Genomic DNA, 20,929 nt, shown 5'->3' with positions numbered 1-20,929 from the left:
AAATAGAGCATTCTTCACAGGAAAAGGTTCCAGCTTTTACAAGGCCCACCTGTTGCGTTTCCTGATGAAAATTAATTCTGATTTTTCTGTTGTATGATTATTATGTCTAATATTATTTGCTACCACCTGGCCCACAGGTACTTTTAGTGAAGCTCACTCTGATGTAAGCATTTGGTCTGCGGATAACAGTCTCTGCCCAGCAGTTAATTTCCAAGAAGCAGTTTATCATTTACTTGCTATTTTTTATTTCTTTCTTTCTCTCCTCCCACCAGAGGTATGGGTCGTAGTCTGTTGTTTGGTATCTTAATAGCACTCCCATCCGGTGCTGGAGTGTCTCTGTCTGTTCTGGGTGGTAACTCTGGGCCACTGGTTGGAGTTGCCATATCTGCCTCACTACTGCCACCTGCTGTCAATGCTGTGAGTAGACTTCAACCTCTTTGGTCTTCTCTCTTTGTCTGTCTGCTAGTCTGCCAATTATAACTTACCTTCTCTTCCTTCACCTACCATTCTTCAAATGTCTGCTCTTCTAATCAATTAACTACTAAATTACCTTCAGTGTGATTATCATCATAACTAACAGCACTATTGCTGTCATTATAATCATCATTATCAAAATTACCTTATCCCTTGACATTATTGTGAACAACATCAGGGTCATAAACATCCTTACTCTCATCATCTTTTCAACATCACCAGTAGCAATAATCATGTTAATGAAACCACTTATTGTCTACAATATTATAACCCATTAGCACATTATCATCACAATTCTGCTCATTATTCTCATTACTTTTTTTTTAGGTTAAAATTTCAAATTAACAAAATTAAGATATTTTCATTTTAATAAATCATTATTATACACAAAAAAAGAAAAATCTTATTCAAAATATATGCTACTATTTTATAACCATTTAAAATAAATTATTTCATAAAAACTGAAAATATTAACTGTTTCATAATAACTGAAAATATAATTAAATATAGTTCAAATATGTTTGAGGCCTATTTTAACTAATAAAGGCTATTTCATTGCAGTTTAAGGTGGAGAAAAAAGTCTTGCTAAGGTAAAAAGGTGTAAGAAGACCATTGTCAACTTCAAGCACCCTTTGGACTGAGAGATGCATTCTTACATGCTTCTACTTACATATTTGACCCAGCCTGGTGTCTTATGCACACAAATAAGTAAATATTATTTGCTGATTTTAAAAAATAAAGCTAAGGCTTTCCAACCAGCTCAGAGTTGCTTCTCTTGGTACTTGATGTTAAAGACAGCTTACAAACTAGAAATGCATGTATTTGTCCAGAGGGTGCTTTAAACTGACAGTGGTGTTCTTAGACCTTTTTACTTCAAGCAAGAATATTTTCTCCATGGTAAACTATAGTGAAATAACTTTTATAAGTTGAAATATGTCTCAAACATATTTGAACTGATCCTAAGTTTCTTTATTTCCTATTTGTGCTTCATGCTACTACTTACATAGAGTAAAAATAATTTATTTTACTTGATATGATATTAAATAATCTTTTAGTAATTTGAAGTATACTCAAATATTTCATAAAAATCTAAAATATACTAAAATATTCCTAAATAACTTTTTAGTGAGTCTGGCCACTAATCTATGGTATGAAAGTGTTTGTGGAAAAGTTCAGTAGATGAGCTTTTGAGAAGCATGTGTAATGGAATATCAGAAGGCATTTTTTAAACAAATAATTAAATTCATTAAAGGATAGTGAGAGCTGACAAGTCATATGAGCATAGCTTGTGTATGTTTATAAGTCAGAGAAAGCTTTATAACTTACATTTGAAATATGGATTCAGCTGGAAGTCCTTATGAGGTAATTGTTTAGCTAGCGTATACAAAAATATACTGCTCATAACATGACCTGAGTAGTGGGCTGATGTCCTCCAGAATTTTGCAGAGCTAAGTTGGCATAAAGGAAATAGGCTGTTCATGATGTGAAGAGTTGATAGCTGGTATAATTCAGAGCTAGCAGCACGAAGTTGGTGTGAAAAATAAAGACGCTGTTCCATGTTGAAATAGAGATGTGGCTCATCTGCCGTCTGTCCGCAAACTGGTTAAAAACGTGTTTTTCACTTCATGGGCTGAGGACTACCTCTAGCATTCATATGTGCCCAACCCTGATTGGCTGGAGAATGCCATAGCACAACTTTGCTATGACGCAACAACTAAAATAGCTCTCCTGACATGCTAGAACTTAATATATCTTACAGTATTTCAAAATACGTTCAAATATGTGAAAATATTTCCAAATAATTTAAAATGCATGTAGTATATTCAATATCATGATTTATATTAGAATATTTTGTTTTATTTTAACTTCCTAACTTCGAAGATGATATCCTGGACAAACTTAAATTCATAAAAATTCTTTACCTGTCATGCAACACCATCCCTATCTTGCAACCCATGGACCAACAGGGGATTTCTAATTTTAAGAATTGTACACCAAACACCAGTTTTGTCAGTACTTTGAAGTCACTGAAAATACAAATCCAATCCTTCATGAATTTTGGAAGGAGCACTACAACATTGTTAACTGCCTGAAAATCATCGATATTGCCTGGCAGGGTGTAATAAAGAGAATGCTGAACTCTGCATGGAGGAAACTGTGGCCTGACTGGGTATCCAAAAAAGACTTTGAGAGTTTTGAGTCTGAGACACATGTAATTGAGCAGATGGTGTCTCATGGCAAGTCCATGTGCCTTGAGGTTGATGATGGGGACATTAACAATGTTGTCGATGAGCTGATGACAGATGAACTCTTGCAGATCAGGAGCAGCAGCATTCAGATGTAGTGGAAGAGTTTGATTCCCCAGAGGAAGACAATGTAGCAGAGAAGGCTATCTCTACAAGTGACATAAAGGCAGTATTGGCAAAGTGGCGGTATGTTTCTGAATTTGTAGTAAGATATCATCTTGAAAAAGTATCTACAATTTGTGCAGTTGCTTTATTTAAATGCTCTGGTGCATTTTCGTCACATTTTGAAAGGCAGGAAAAAGCAGACTTCTTTTTATATGTTTCTAATGAAACGACGTGTAGGTGTGAAAAAGTGAAGAAAGTGTGTCCAAAAAGCCAAAATTAAGCGAAGTGAGAGAGAAAACACCAGAAATTGTTCTTCCTGAAGTCTTAATGGAAGGAGATTCACCTTCCAAGCAATAATCCTCCTTCTCCCCTCTACTTCGTATTCCTCACACACAAATCGTCCCATCTTTGAGGTAATAAAATCAATAAAACCAGTTTACATATTTCTTTTGCATTCTCTTTTATTATGTTTTTTATAATTGCCATTTTTCTTGTAACTGCACCTTTTCTATTTTAAAACTCATAAAAAATTATTTTTGGGTGGTTTTGTGGGGCTGGGAGGAATTAATTATATTTTAATTAATTTCAATGGGAGAAAATTGATTTGTAAAATGAGTAAATCATGAAAAGACTTGGTCATGGAATGAATTAAACTAGTACTGCGAGGTATATATATGCTTTCGGTGTGAATGGTTTTTTTTTTATACAACGCTGAGTTTACAATCCTGTAAATAATGATAATGGTATTTTTATATAAGCTTAAAGCTTATGGTGATAATTGTGCAATGACTAAGGAAAATAGTCTAATAAAGGGGCATATAAGCCTTCTACAGAAAAAAAAAAGGCTTTCTTATCTGTATGGGACTTGAACCCACATCCCTTTGTTAATGCAGCTGTGTTACCTTTAGATAGATAGATAGATAGATAGATAGATAGATAGATAGATAGATAGATAGATAGATAGATAGATAGACAGACCGACAGACATACAGACAGACGGACAGACAGACAGACAAGGTGGTTTAAAAGAAATCTTTTAGCAATTAAACAATCACATAATCACATATCTTAGCAGTTGAGGTTCTGAAGATTTTATCCTCTTTTACCATTTCTAATATCACCCAAACACCACTTGAAGGTCTATACCAAGTGGTCAATCTGTTGTTGTTTAATCTCAGATCAGTTCTGATTCTTCAGCAAATCTTTAATCAAAGGTATTCCAACAATAACCATTCTGCTGTTTTATTTTTTACACATAGTCTATCTTGAGTTATATTATCTAATGTATCTTACCTTTTTTTTTTAAAGAACATAGAATGTTTCATGGGAGATTTGTCTGTTATTTTTAGCAGATCAAGACATTTCATCTGATTGTTGTTGTGTTGCTGTTCTAAGTTTGCTGAAATATAACAACCCCCTAAATCTGTACACTTTTCCAAATCTCTCTTCAGGGAATGCTGTGGTCATTTGCTTTACTTTCAGTCATCAGTCCACCAAAAACAACTCCACATGACAATACCACTGCTGTAAGTACTTTGTCTTCTTGACTTTCTCTAGTTACCTACGCATCACATGATGTCTCCCAGCCTAACTAAAAGATAAAAACATAAGCTTGTCCTCTCTCTCTCTTCCGCTTTCTCTCTCTCACTTCATCTCTGTCTGTGTGTCTCTCCCTCTCTCTGTGTCTGTCTGTCTCTGTTTATATGTTTATCTCAATCTATCTGCCTGTCTTTCCTCACACACAGAGATGCACACACTCACACCATTCTGACCTCTAAAGACCATCCCCATATCCACTGAACCGTGAAAGGGAAGTAAAAACTTCTTTTCAATTCCACATTGCCCTTCCTTCCCCCCACCCAAACACACCTCCTAAACTGTCCCTTGAAAGTAGAAAATAATCTTTTACAGTAAAATTGTGAAACAGGTCAGTTGATTCTAAATTCTTTGTAAACTAGATATACCTCTTTCTGTGTATATATATACTACCAAAATATGACCTTTTTGAACTTATAATTTTCTGTGTATTTTCTGCCAAACAAACATGATTTTTAATGAAATCCTAATAGGTTTTATGAACTTGTTAATTTCTCAAAAAAGTTTTTTCTGAAAACTGTTTTTAACATGTTATTATTATCAAAGAATGTATATAAGTATTGCACTTCTTGTGCCCAATATTTTAATGAACTTTTCCTTGTAAACTGTTTTAAACATGTTCTTATTATTATCAAAGAATGTATATATGTATTGTAATATTTTGTGACAACCAGTACCTATTACAACAAAGCTTTTACATGTTACTTTTGACAATTTTTTCCTAAAAAAGTGAAACCGGTCAAGTAAATAAACATCCTTTAAAACTGCATTTTCAAACCCTTCTTTCATATATAATTCTACTCGTGCGGCACCTTACAACTTCACTTTGTTTTATATATATATATATATATATATATATGTATATATATAATAAATCTCTGAACGAGATGTAAACAGTAACTGCACGACAATGTGAGGTATACTAGCCATATTGAGATGGCTAGTATACCTCACATTGTATATATATATATATATATATATATAGACATATATATATGTACATATATATATATATATATATATATATATATATATAGACATATATATATAGACATATATATATTTATATATATATATATATATATATATATATATATATATATATATATATCCATCTTTTCCACCCACTCTTCCTGGAAGAGTCATGGGGATAGCATTTTCAGATACCTCTTCCATAGAGCCCTATCAGAAGCAATTGTTATTAAATTTTCTGGCTGGATTTCTAGCATTAAATGTACAATTTGTTGAAGGAACCTCAATGTAATCTTTAGAGCTGCTAGAAAAAGTATCAAAATCCTCCTAGAATCACATCATACTGTTTTATAAAAACTAGGAGGAGCCATTTAGAGAACAACTCTACAGAACTCTTTTGATTATAGATCTGTAGAAACCAAGTTGACCAGGAGCTAATCAATAACAAATGATACATTTGATAATGCGACTCTAGATATATTATGAATGAATAAAAGACGAGATGATCACAGTTGAGATGCCTCTTTATCATAATTGTCCATGATCATGGTGGTCAAAGGACAGATGAGCACGTTCTGAGCCAATGGCCCATCCACATACTCTTTACTCTTTTACTTGTTTCAGTCATTTGACTGTGGCCATGCTGGAGCACCGCCTTTAATCGAGCAGCTCGACCCCAGGACTTATTCTTTGTAAGCCCAGTACTTATTCTATCGGTCTCTTTTGCCGAACCGCTAAGTGACGGGGACGCAAACATACCACCATCGGTTGTCAAGCAATGTTGGTGGGGACAAACACAGATACACAAACATACACGCACGCATATATACATATATATTTATATACGACAGGTTTCTTTCAGTTTCCGTCTACCAAATCCAGTTACAAGGCTTTGGTCGGCCCGAGGCTATAGTAGAAGACACTTGCCCAAGGTGCCACGCTGTGGGACTGAACCCGGAACCATGTGGTTGGTAAGCAAGCTACTTACCACACAGCCACTCCTGAGTGATGTCTCATAAAAACATCCAGTACATGGGCTGGCAAACCATGCAGCTAGTCCAAGAACATAGCCACAAAAACTCCATGAAAGACATATGTACTCTTGAGTTGAAGTCAACACCCACAAGTGATGCGTATAAAGTGAGAAGAAGGACTGATATGCCAAACAAATCAAAAACAAACAATCATGAACACTGGAGACATGTTTTTCTTTTAATCCAGTTTTTTTCTACTTGTTTGTATTTTGAAGGTTTCAATTAATGCCCACCCTTTAGGGTGCTTGCCATTTCAAGACAATGCTTATACACCAATGTACAGCTGTGACATGGCCAAAGAAATGGGAATCATGGGAACAATAAGTCTCCTGCTCACTCTACTTAACATCGTCTGCATATTCCTAGTTGGTGTTGTCATGTTGAAGGTAAATGATCTGATACATTCATTTGGTTTCACATTCTTATTCTCTCTATGTTATCTGTTTTTTATCTTTTGGCTTTGATTATGTGTTTTGTTAATGTGTGTGATTGTGCATGTGTGTGTGAGTGAGTGTGTGTTTTTTTTCATCTCTATTTGTTTTTTCTGTTTATTGCAGTTAGTCTCAATTTATATGTTTTGAATTTGAATGAATTTATCACTACTGTTATAATCACTAATATCTGGAACATATTTTTGCTATGCATTTATTATTTTAAAGCACATTTGCTGATGCTATGGCTCTACACAGACAGTAGAGCCAAATTTAGTTGGAAGATCAAGTTGACTGAGGTTTCACAATATATATGTATATGTATATATATATATATATATATATATTCTTGCAACAGTTTGATAAGTACCCTGTACCACACTCTTTGCCCTTGAGTCACTTTGTAACTTCTACCAATTTGAAATAATATATATATATATAATTCATTTATATTATGTTTACAAGTAGTTTTATGAACAGAGTAAACATATAATTTAAAACTCATATTAGATATTTATCTTAATAGAGTTGTTAACTTACCTTCTATAACTTTTCTTTAAGTTTCATATCAAGAAAAGACACAATCCTCAGATATTCTCTACAAAAGAAGTAAATCATCTGCTGGTTCTCCTCCACTAATGGTTTTTCTTTCTTTTGGTGGGGAGTGTTTTTGAGTCTGTGAGTACACTTTAGTAGTTTCCCTGGAAGATTCAAAAGTGATAACCACATGGTTATTTATTTATTTTTTTGTATATGCCTAAAAATAACAATAGTACAACCAGTGAGAGAGCCATAAACACAAAACCATGTGGCACCTGCTTTTACTTCTTCCGGGAGTATAGTTAGGGAAAATTATCCCTGCTAAAGTGTGGTTGTTGGTTCAAAGAATTAACGCTTCCCAATTTTTTTTTGTGTGTATTTATTCAATTCTTTTTTCTATTCTTTGAAGATGAAAGAATTTGTGCCACTGGCTTCAACAGATAAAACAGCAGAATTTTGGGGGCATGATATTAAAGTGAGTTCTTTTTATATCTGGTCATCTCTTTCGAAAAAAATCACTGATGTGTGTGTGGTGGGGGAGAATGTATTTATATAAATAAATCTTTATATATAAAACTGAAGTTGTGTGTGTGTTTGTCTACTCCGATTTAGATTCCTAACTACTCCCACATTTTGCGGTGCAGTTTAACCAAAAGTGGGTATCTTATAGTCGTGATTCATATCGAGCTCTTCTGGGTACAAGCGCGTGTCTACGATGAGTCTATGATTTAAAAAAAAATTTACCATCATTTTTCCACATTTTAATGCATTTTTTGCTCGGTTTATATAAGGGAAGTAACTCTCTAAAAATGCTTATATAGTTATTTCCCTTATAAACCCAAGCAACGCCGGGCGATACTGCTTGTACAGATATACAAAGTTAAATATTTGGAGGATTTAACTGGCTGTCTATTTTGATAACACCAGTTAATGCTCATCTGCATTTGATTCCTTTCTGCCATCATGGACACTTCTGAGCAAGTGCATGTGTGTCTGCATGCATAAATTGTATATATGATGTATGTGTGTACCATACATAGCTCAAGTGTCTCAGTTTTGACATGGTTCCTATGACTAGATGGCCTTACAAATGCCAACCACTTTACAGAGTGTATTGGGTACATTTTTTCCTTGACACCAGCATTAGTGGTATCACCTTTCAGCTCAGAAAATTAAAGAATAAAAATATGATAGAAGCAACAGAATTTTTGCAATGGGAAGTAGAAGAGAGAGTCACAGAGGGAACAGTGTCAATGGAGAAAAATGGAAGAGACAAAAGAGAAGAGGAAGAGCAATATCAGGGATGCATGAGATCAGTTAAGAGAAAGCTGTAGGGGAAAGATTAGCAAACAATGTTGGGAAGGAGGTAATGGGAGGGAAAGAGAAAAGTAGCATGAATGGATTAGAGAGAGAGAGAGAGAGAGGAGAGAGAGAGAGAGAGAGAGAGAGAGAGAGAGAGAGAGAGAGGAGAGAGAATTAAAAATAATAAGGATAGTATGATAGATTGAGTTGAAAGAGATGCAATATTAACTGCACTTTGTATGTGGGTTGGTAGAGGTTGGTGTTTGAGGGAAAGATGATGAAAAGCCACAGTGTATCCTCAAGTTAGCATATCCAAAAGAACCTGGTGACAGAGAAATCAGGAAGGGTAGGTAAGGGTAGATATAATTTGCCAGAGTGCAATTTCCCACCCTACTCAAACACCATGATTCAGGGGGATAGAGAAAGGAAAGGAGCAAAATATGGGTGGTGAATGTAGGAGAGAAGAATATTCAATGTGCACAGATCAAGCACTTTCTTTTAAATTACTGGTGGTATTGCACGATAACAACATTGATTAAGTTTTGTGCAATGACCATACTCGATAATGAGGGGGCAGCCACCATGTATATATATATATATATATATAAACAATTTATAAATAAGGGTAAACGAAAAAATTTCTAATGCCAAATATGCCGAAAATTGGACATATTGTCCATTTACCATATAATTTTTTTCCCAGTACGCACGCTACTTGAAAAAAGGTCGACAGAAATCTCTAAAAAATTCCATTATTACCATATCGGACCAATTTCAGGGTTAGTTCAAAAAGAATCTTCCCTTCATCAGTGATACATGTGGCAAAGAAGTAAATGAGATACTTACTCATATCCATGGAAGAAGCAAACACTAAGTCATGAGCACAACTAAGTACCCCAAATAAATCCAAAATAGAAATACTCCAGCCCATTCAAGACAAATGCGATTTGAACTGAGGCACTCACAGAGTGGGAGAGTCCGGAAGTGAACACTATTAAATCTATATCTAATGTAGGATAAAATTTTTCGAAAAAAATTTTATCAATGGCATATTTGGCATTAGAAATTTTTTCGTTTGCCCTTATTTATAAGTTGTTTATAATTTAACCTTTAAAGGTATTTTGCATCCACATTCCATGGTGCCATGAGTTCAACATGTTATCACAGTTCAAGTCAGTTCTTAGAGCTACAATTTGACTAGATGGGTTGGGAAACACATTCTATGTACATGTTCCATTTCCATCATCGTTTCATGGTGATGATCCTGAAATGGACTTAAGATCAAATACTAGTCAGTTGAGCCAGTAGGCCAGGCCCCACGTTAGTTATTTGAGTCATTGCTCTGTTAAGCCACGACGGGGGAGGCTCCAAAAATGGTGCCCATTCTCCCCAAGTGACCCCTGAAACCTACTGGCATGCTACATGTTGAGTTTTTCACTGACTGCATTTGTATAAACAAGCTGTCTCCAAGTCTCTACCTGGATGTTGTTCCTATTGTCAACCACCTTCCTGAGTCAACAAGATAGATTTCATCAAAGCAACAGCACAACAGAGTAGTAGTAGTAGTAGTAGTAGTAGTAGTAGTAGTAGTAGTGGTGTTGGTGTTGGTGGTGTTGGTGTTGGTGGTGGTGGTGGTGGTGGTAGTAGTAGTAGTAGTAGTAGTAGTAGTAGTAGTGACTGTTTCAGGGATCAGAATAAGTTTTGTTTCTTTGTTAATAAACAAGTGTCTTTTTCTCTATTACAGGTGGCCAGGGATACCTACAAGACTGTGAAGGGCCCTGAATGTCAGGTGAGCAGTACTGCACGTATATAGTTCTGTCATATTCCAATTTGTACTGACTATTTTTTAATGTTACATTGCTTATATAGGTGCAGGCGTGGCTGTGTGGTTAAGAAACTTGCTTTGCAACCACCCGGTTTCAGGTTCAGTCCCATGGCATGGAACCTTGGGGAAGTGTCTTCTAATATAGTGCCAGGTCAACTTAATGTCTTGTGAGAGAATTAAGTAGACAGAAACTGTGGAAGCCAGATATGAAAGCATTAATCATGACATTTTTTCCTCTGTCTTTCTCTCTCTACTTTTTTCCTTTTATCCTTTTCTGTTGAAGAGCATAGACTTGAAAAGCCAAACACTTTTCCATTCTTCTTGAGACACAAATTAATACACCTGCTTGTTGTTCTCTCACCTGTCTTTGTCTTTTGTTTTCTGTACATTTGAACTACACACATACATGCACACACACATTCACACACATTCACACACACACACACACACACACACACACACACACACACACACACATACACACACACGTATATATATATCTGTGTCTATGCCTTTGTGTCTGTGTTTGTCACCATCATCTCCTTTATCTGTTGCTTGACCACTGGTGCTGGTTTGCTTACACCTCTGTAACTTAGCAGTTTGGCAAAAGAGAGCAATAGAATGGGTACTAGAGTTTAAAGAAAAGTTCTACTAAAACACTTCAAGGCAATGCCCCAGCTGGGCCACAGTCCACTGAATGAAACAAGTAAAAAATATACATACCCCTATATTGTGTTTGTGTTATAGCATATTATATTCCATGTTGTGTTTACATATGGCTATATTATGTTATGTATGTATACAGCTATATCATGTTGCTTATATATGGTTATACCATGTATATGCATAGTTACATCATGCGTTTATCTCAGTATATTGTTTTATGTTATGGAGTTATATTTTACCATGTGTGTTATATGCAAGAGTACCAGACTTGACTTCCAAAATTAACCATATTTTTAAACTAAAGACAAATTTATAGATTTATTTTTGCATAATTGCAAAGTTGTTAATCCTACAAATTTAAAATCCTTGCAGTTGAATAATTTTTGAAAAATAAAATTTATTTGCATTGGCTTTCAGTTGATTTGCTGCATTAATTCCATGGAATAATTATGTTCTGTTTTAGCCATACTGCCGAAAAATGGCTCAGGTTTTCTATTTATTTTTTTACTTTTTACAAGTTTTAGTCATTATACAGTGGCTATGTAAGGGCAGCTCATTTAAGGGGGTTAGCTGATCATATCAACCCCAGTACATAATGTATAAGGATGTTTCCTTTAATTTCAATAATATATCAAGCTATACCTTTTTACACACACACACACACAATGTATGCATGCACACACACACACACACACACACACCTTTCCTCATTCTTTTCCTTTTTTTTCAGAACTTTAGTTAATAGCTGAGCCATTTTGGGCATTACTTCTATGCATAACATCTCAACCCTTTTGGACCCCTTTTCTGTCCAAACTAAACCTTGCTGGCTCTTATAAAACCATTCTCCTATCTATAGTCACCAAATGGGACTGTTGATGGAATCTACTATATAAGTAATTACTACTCCTTTCCAAAACACCAATCGTTTACTATATAACTATAACAATATCGTTTACATTTTATTGACAGATTGCTTACAGACTGCTTAGCCAGAAATACTTGTCTTGTCAGCAATTTCTGTTTGTGTTCAGACCTGTTTTTCTCTATTTGCAGAAACTTTTAGAGAAAGAAAGAAACGAGTTTAAATTGAGGTGCATGAATCAACTGTCAGGGGTAATTAGTCATACTTATATATTTTCTTTCTTTCTTTCTTTCTTTCTCTTCTTCTCTTTCATTATTTCTTCATCTATTTCACACACATATTGACATTACCAAACCTGCTTCCCAAAAACTAATCTTCTCCTTCATGGCCAAAAAATACTTTAGCCCTGATCTGTTACTGCCTCAAAACATCAATTCCACCTTCACTACATACAGAAAGAAAAAGAAATCTCTGGGGTTTTAGTCTTTGTTTCATTTTAATAAACAACTGACAAAATTTCTCTCACCACCTATGGTGATTTTGTATTTATAACACTATTATTAAAAGCTTTGTTAAACTTAATACACTGATTTGCCTTAAAGATAAATTCTCAGTTGCTGGTTTGGTTAAAAAATTGTTGACGTATTAGCAGTGCTAGGTTTATTATCATATTAAACCTATAGACAATAAATTTATAAATTTCAGTAATAAAAATGTGGATTTTAGTGATAATCATTATTGACATTGTCGCATCATTATTGACATTGTCGCATCATTCAAGGCTGAATCTTTGGACCTACATTTCTGGTGTTAACACTTGTTAATTGTCTTTCCAATCAAAGTGTTACCGTCGTTGTAATAAAATATGCCCAGTAGCAAGATAAAATCATGGCAATTGAATTTGTGTAGAAATACAGATTTCCAAAGTGGCTGAAGAGATCTCCAGACCTCACAGTACCATCTAACATGGTGTGTGTCCAGACCATGAAACATCATTCCAGTTGTTTGCACTGATGGGCCAAGGACTTTTCCTGACTTCATAGCCTTAATTGCTTTATCTACCAGGGTGCTGTCTATTTGTAATCCTCCTCCTCCCCTCCCCCAGTTCTCTTCCTTAACCCATTTGATACCGACCTGGCTGAAATCGGCTCTGGTTCTGTAGTACAAATGTCTTGTTTTCATAAGTTTTGAATTAGAATCTTCCATCAAACCTTAGTCACAAATTATGTTTGTAACACTAGCTTAATCGTAACTATGCTATTTTACTAAATTTTTGTTATATTTAAAGTAATTGAAAGAAACACCTGCATCCCCAAATAAACATGATAACGAAAGGGTTAAGCAACAGTGATTAGATAGGGCTACAATAAATACAGGAAACCTTCCAGATAACTTAGCTCTGTCTTATCTCTTTCGTTACATGCAATATCCCTGAATATCTTCATAACATTTCCTTCTTCCACCTTTTTGTATGTTGAAATCCCTTCCTTGAGTTGACTCTCTGAACCTACAAGGTGTTTGGGCTAAATTTGACAGTTGTTAAGTCTCCTTTTTTGAGGAACAGCTTGATGTATTGGTGAAAAGTTAACAACATTGGAAAGCATTAAGATTAAAGATGTAATTGAGAAAAAGTTAGCTCACATGGAGGACTGAAAGTCATATTAGAAAAGAGTTACTTGTATCATGATGGTTTCAGCTGGGTATCAAAATTCTGACACCATGATTGCTGCTCAATGCTCTGCAAACACTGTAAAGGTTGTAAGACATGACCTGACATCATGATAACTAAGTTCCCTCAAATTGTGATGGTCTTTGGGATGTCTCCTGTGAGAGTGACATCATACAACTACACATCTTTGAACAAAGCCTCAGGCTCAATTCAGATGCCTATGTGAAGCTGCTGGAGACTTGTCAAACACTGGTTGCAAAGGGTTGCTGCTGAAAGGCCATACATAAAGCAGCAGGATTCAGTTCCTTGTCACACCTCCAGAAAGAGTTAGAAGTAGCGGTTGTTGGAGAATTTCTATAACTTCATCTGTTCCTATTTCTGACCTCTTAATTCCTCCATAGGCATATATCTATGGGTATGTGTGTTTGTTTGTGTATGTGTATGTGCATATATATATATATATATATGCATTTAAGTTTAAGTTCATAAGTATGTGGGCCTATATAATAGTGCATATACACATGCATGTGTATGTGTGTGCCCCCACTATCACATTAGCCACTACAATAAACACCTCCATCTATTTTTAGAAACTTGACCATTATATCTTAATATTCTTCCCTTCCTTTTTGAGATTTTCTACACACTTTAGTAACCCACCCCTTTACCATTTTCTGTACCCATCCCTCCACCCTAGTGCCTTTCAAACATATCACCCCACATCCACTCCTCACACATATTTATTCCTTGCATTCTTATCTCTTCCTATCTTTCCTCTACTCCTCTCACATCCCCCTCATAATATCTTGACCACCAACTAACACTCCTTTTTAATTTTCTCTTCCTCTTTCTTTCTTTGTTCTTTCCTCACCTATTCCTTTTGACCATTCTCCTCATTTTAACACACATTCTTTCTCTCCTCTCTGTCTAATTAATACCACCACTACATTCTCAAAATTTCACTCACATCACAAAACCCCTTTGAATGAACAGCACATGGAATCTACATCTCCACATTTTCCATTTGTAATGACAAAATATGAACACCTACCAAAATTTACATACCATGTACAAGAAGCATTTCTACCACTTTCCTTGGATAATGGAACTGCAACTATAACATCTTTATATATATTTTAATTTTTACTTTTATTCTCTTATTGCTATTTATACTTCTTATTTCCATCCTTTTCCAAATAACTCCTTATATTGAACTCTACTATTTCCCTCTATTTAACCATATCATATTGTCTCTAATCAAAGAATATCCCTAATATCCCAGAAATGGTATAAGACTAACTTTCTCTGTATAAATGTCCTGAAAATTCCACACAGCCTTGGCCTTGTTGTCCCATTTTATTAAAGACACACACATATTAAGGTATTTATATACTTACTTACATACATATAAATAATCTATTAGAAAATCTCTGTATGAGATAGAAGAAGTATACAAACCAAAACGGTAGAGTTTATCACCATTCTAAGAGACAATGATACTGCATTTTAACCCCAGTAAAACACCTCCTCCAGCTAATTATTACTGTGTGCTTACGCACTCGCTATTCATTGCATGGAGGAGAGAACTCCTGTTACCCTAGTCTCAAGACCACTAGGCACATGGGTTCAATCTTTTTACATCTCTTCAGTGGTGGGCACTTGTTTACAGAGTTTAGTATCTAAGCAGAGTTTAGTATCTAATGAAGGGAGGTTAGCATGGGTGCCAGTCGTTGAATTTGGTTCGATTTCGAAATCAATTTCGATTTCACTTGACTCAACAGGTCTTCGCAAGCAGTGCTTTGTGTCCAAAGAAGGAAAAGTATGCATAGGTGGGTTGGCTACTTCCCTGTTAAAGGCCACGGGTAATGGTCTCACTTGTCCTGCCGGGTCTTCTCACACACAGCATATTTCGAAAGATCTCGGTCACTAGTCATTACCTTGGTGAGGCCTAATGTTCGAAGGACATGCTTCCCCACCTCATCCCAGGTTTTCCTGGATCTACCTCTTCCACAGGTCCCCTCAACTGCTAGGGTGTGGCACTTTTTCACACAGCTATCTTCAGCCATTCTCGCTACATGACCATACCAGTGCAATTGTTTCTCTTGCACACCACAACTGATGCTTCTTAGGTCCACAAGGTACTTAAACTATGCATATACATACATAGATGTACACACCTACATATATATGTGTATATACATGCACATATGGGAACAGACTATCTCTTCTCTGTCTATCTCTATGTATGTATATAAATATATTCATTCACCCTTCTACTGTGTTCAATTTAAAAGGATATAGAATAAATAAGTTAAATATATATATATATATATATATATATATATATATGTATGTATATTTATATTAGAAAAGATGACACAAGAAAAATATAGTTTGACAAATTAGATAGCTGAACACTCTAAAGAAAACAAATGCCTAGATTCTACACATAGTTCTCCCTCATTTTCAATTTAAAATTGAAACTTCTAATCCTGCTCAGAATTATCTAGAAATGATTTTCACATTTACAATAACTGGCCGCTAGGGTACACCACAATTCTGAATTTGCTATAATGCTTTGAATGTTAATCCTTCATCAAAAGCATAGGAGGGGTAAGAGAGAGTGTGGGGTGAAAAAAAATTAAATTTTCTTAATTTTTCTATTTTTTATTTACTTTTTTTATCATTTTCGTTCATAGGATCCAACAGGCAAATTTGACTCCAGTTCGAAGGTACATGAAACCAAACCAAACAATAAAGTCACCCATGACAATACTCATACTTTGCATGACTCAAAATTTCCCAACCCTGGGGCGATTGAGCTATCCCCAGGGGTTAGAGTAGCACAACCATTATTTCCTACTTCTCCAGAGCACATTCCCGTTGAATTCTTTACTTCGCGAAGGCATTTTTCCTATGAATTACAACACAGCCGTAGCAACTCTGAAGAAGCGAATGATAAACATCAGAAATTTCGGCTAGAACCACTTTTCCATGTGGTGGGCAAGGAAAAAATGTTTACTGTTACCCCTGTACCAGATGTCCCAAACACCCATCCCATAAGGGGGAAGAAAGTTACCAAATGATCCCAGAGGAAGTGTAAGTAGCATTGCTGAAGCAAGGGATGGCTGTAGTGTGTGTATGCATCGATACTTGTGTGTGAATTAGTGGGAAGAATGTGTAAGGTTAGTCAGTAATATTGATTTTAAATTTTGGCTCAAGGCCAGCAAGTTCAGGGAAGGAAGTAAGTCAATTACATCAACCCCAGTGTTCAACTGCTACTTACTTTATAGACCCTGAAATGACGAAAGACAAAGTCAGCCTCTGCACAATTTGAACTCAGAACATAAAAGACAGAGGAAACGCCTCTAAGCATTTTACCCAGTGTGCTAATGATTCTGCCTTAATGTTAGTCAGTAACATTAACTCTACTCTTATCTGCAAGCCTTGGTAAAGCGGGGAATAAATATTTGTGAAGGTATGTGTATGTGTATGAATTGTTGGACAGGATGTGTATAGTGAGTGATATACAGTCAGAAGAATGTGTAAATATGGATGTGTGTATGTGTGTGGCATTAACTAGTGTATTTCTAGTAGCCAGAATGTACAGTGTGCACATGGCTATATATGTGGAAACAGTGTATATTTGTGTGTATGTGTGTAGGGGGTTATCTGTTCAAACAGTGTATGTTTGTGCATCTGTATGCTTGTGATTGTGTATTTAAAAATGCATATATTTTATGTATATAGGTGAAAATCATGATGATATTGGTATGCATGTGTAGTTATCTTTCCATAAAATAGGAATATGTGTAGATATATATATGTATGTATGTATTTTAGACACATGTTTCCTTCATGTGGTTATGTTTGAAACTGGAGACATAACGTATGTATATAGCAATAAACAACCCCCATCGCCCACAAAAAATAACCGAGTATGCATGGTAGGTTTGAAACCCAGACATCCCACTTTGCATCATTTGCTCCTTATTCGTATCGGTGATTTTCTTCTTGAGCAATGGCCCAGACAGATATCAAAGATCCACTGTGCATCTGTGTGCTTGTGGTTGTGTATTTAAAAATTCATATATTTTATGTGTATTGGTGAAAATCATGATGACAGTGGTATGCATGTGTAGTTATCTTTCCATAAAAGAGAAATGTGTGTGTGTCTATACACCTCTATTCATATATATAAGGAGTGTATATATATATGTGTATATATATATATATATATATATATATATATATGTGTGTGTATATATATTTAAGGATGTTCCCTGGTTCAAGTGAATCTGAGGATTCTTGCATGTTCAGCTATGCATAACTTACAACGCTTCATCCTGTTGATGTATATGCTTTAGTTCTGGAGGATTTTCCATGAGATTGTGTATGGAATCCCATCAACTCTTAGTTGCCAGATCTGGCTGGCCAATGATGTCACATATCTCATTTCTGGCACTCTGAAGGAGGACCTGTGGTTGGAGAGACATCGCTTAAAAGAGTTCCTAGAACATCCAATGTGTCTCCATGGTTGTGTGTTGTCGGTGCTGTATGTGTTGTTATTGTTGTTGTAGCTGCTACAGCTGACATTGTTGTCTTTGGAGCTGGGGCTGTTGGTGTTGGTGTCACTGGAGGTGATGTTAGCATTGGTAATGGTATCACCACTGCTGGTTATGGCGAAGGCACTGTTGTGTTATTGTGTTATTGTTGATAATGCTGGTGCTGATGGCAATGCTGCTGCTGTTGTTGTTATTGTTTGGGATGTTGCCATCGGAGGAACTGCCAATGGAGATACATTGAATGTTCTGGGAACTCTTTTAAGCAACATCTCTCCAACCACAGTTCCTCCTTCAGAGTTCTGGAAAGAAGATACATAACATCACTAGCCAGCCATTTCTGGCAACTAAGAGATGATGGGATTCCATACTCGATCTCAGGGAAAAGAACTCAGGCCTCTACATCAACGGGATGAAGCATTGCAAGTTATGCATAGCTGTACATGCAAGAATCCTAACAGACTCACTTGCACCAGGGAGTATCCTTAATTCCAGAATGGATTTTTTCGGACCATGTTTATATTTCAGGAGGCTTCTGCTAGCCTTCTGGTGCCCGCAAGATTGTGGCACAACTGGAAGTTAATGGTCATTAGCAAAGGGAGATAATTCCCAGTCGTTATCTTTGAGTTGCGAGGCATTTCCCCCTCCATATTTTTAAGAGGTCTTGGGCCAACAGGTTTTCAGGATCTGACAATACGTCATAAAGCTAAACCCTTTATGGACAGGAAACCTAAGGTAATCCCATAAACCAGCCTTCTCTATTTTTAATATATATATATATAGATATATATGTCTGTGTGTGTATATATACATATGTGTGTGCTTCTATATATCTATCTATCTATCTATCTATCTATCTATCTATCTATATATATATATATATATATATATATATATATAAACATATGCATATATATATGTGTGTTTGTGTGTATATATATATATATGTATATGTGTGTATATATATATATATATACACACACACACAAACACATATATGTATGTACGTATTTTAAACACATGTTTCCTTCATGTGGTTGTCTTTGAAATTGAAGACATAACGTATGTATATAGCAATAAACAACCCCCACCGCCCACAAAAAATAACCGAGTATGCATGGTAGGTTTGAAACCCAGACATCCCACTTTGTATCATCTGCTCCTTATTCATATCGGTAATTTTCTTCTTGAGCAATGGCCCAGACAGACATCAAAGATCCACTGGACTGACATGTCCCCTGAGAAATGACATGGGGACTGAGCCCTCACTAATGACCCAACAATCCATTAAAAGTCACTGGATATTTTCATTTTCACACACACAGACATGTTTATATATTTAAAGAATGTTTTTTATAAATATAAAACAGTGGATATAATTTGAAGAAAAGACTCAAGTCATCATTAATATCATTATTATTATTGTCTATGTTTATGTACTAAGTTCAAATTTCGTTGTGGTAGACTTTACCTTTCATCCTTTCAGAGTCAACAAAATTAGTTAATTAGTACCAGTTGAGCACTGGGGTCAATGCAATTAATTATTCCCCTTCCCCAAAATTTCAGGCCTTGTACCTATAAGGGAAATATTATTAATATTATTAATTATTTTATTGACTGTAACTTTGAAGTTTTGCAAGTAGTTGACTTTGTCAGGCAACAGTCTTGATAAGGCCAACTACTGAGGAAACCTTAAAGTCACTGGCAAAGCTTGCTCCCTGACCCCCTGGTTCTAGGTTCCATGTGGCATCTTGGGCAAGTGTCTTCTACTATCTCCCCAGGCTGACCAAAGCCTTGTGAGTAGATTTTGTAGATGGGAACTGAAAGAAGCCTGTAGCATATATATATGTTTATACCTATGTGTGCATCTTGTGCATGCATCTGTTTACATTGCTATAACCTAACGGTTTAGAAAAAAGAAAATGATAGAATAAGTAGCAGGCCTTAGAAGACAAAAAGTATTGCGGTTGATTTCTTTGACTAAACTCTTCAAGGCAGTACCCCAGCATGGCCAAAGTTTAATGACTGAAACAAATGGATAACAAGTGAAAGACATTAATATAGACTTTCACATCCATACACAGATATGTAATTATCATAATTTTTTTGTCTACTTTTCATATTGATATTAATTGAGAAAGTTTTCATGGTCCATATTAGTTCTTATTCAGAGTTTCTTCTCTCCAAGATGGATTAGATGACCACGTTTCACTTGTACATTCTATTTTTGGCATAGTTTCTGCAGCTGGTGGTCCAATCACTTTGCAGAGTATACTGAGGGTATTTTATCATGGTACTGATAACTATGCTGCATTGGATATGCGATATAAGTATCCACGAATGACATAGTACAAATGTGCTGAAAGAAAAAGTAGGCTTAAAAGGAATTAGATGTAGTGGACAATAAAGAAGACTGTGTTGATATGGACAGCTGTATGGATGAGGACAGTTATATAAAGAAGTAGTTCTTACATAAAGAAGTACTTAATGTGAATGGAGTTTGCAGAAGAAGGAAACCCAGGAAGACAGAGGACGAATGGTTGAAGGCTGCTCCCAAGACCTTGAACCTCACGGAGGAGATGACAAGGGACCAGGTAACTGGTGATATGTGGATATCGAGAAAACCTGCCCACATCAGCAAAACT

General features: G+C 35.6%; 1 protein-coding gene across 1 annotated transcript in view; it reads left to right on the top strand.

Annotated features, from left to right (window-relative positions):
• LOC115215006 overlaps positions 1-17,634 on the top strand; it is a 48,286-nt gene extending 30,652 nt beyond the window's left edge. The window contains exons 10-16 of the mRNA XM_029784119.2: positions 273-417; positions 4,277-4,351; positions 6,643-6,813; positions 7,808-7,873; positions 10,445-10,489; positions 12,245-12,304; positions 16,422-17,634. Coding sequence (XP_029639979.1) covers positions 273-417; positions 4,277-4,351; positions 6,643-6,813; positions 7,808-7,873; positions 10,445-10,489; positions 12,245-12,304; positions 16,422-16,808 — 949 coding nt within the window. The 3' untranslated portion in view covers positions 16,809-17,634. The remainder of the gene's footprint in view (positions 1-272; positions 418-4,276; positions 4,352-6,642; positions 6,814-7,807; positions 7,874-10,444; positions 10,490-12,244; positions 12,305-16,421) is intronic.
• The last annotated feature ends 3,295 nt before the right edge of the window (positions 17,635-20,929 follow it).

The sequence above is a fragment of the Octopus sinensis genome, linkage group LG8 (genome assembly GCF_006345805.1).
Source record: "Octopus sinensis linkage group LG8, ASM634580v1, whole genome shotgun sequence".
Taxonomy (NCBI): Eukaryota; Metazoa; Mollusca; class Cephalopoda; order Octopoda; family Octopodidae; genus Octopus; species Octopus sinensis.
The sequence above is the reverse complement of the archived record's forward strand: the minus strand, read 5'-3'. Positions and strand labels throughout refer to the sequence as shown.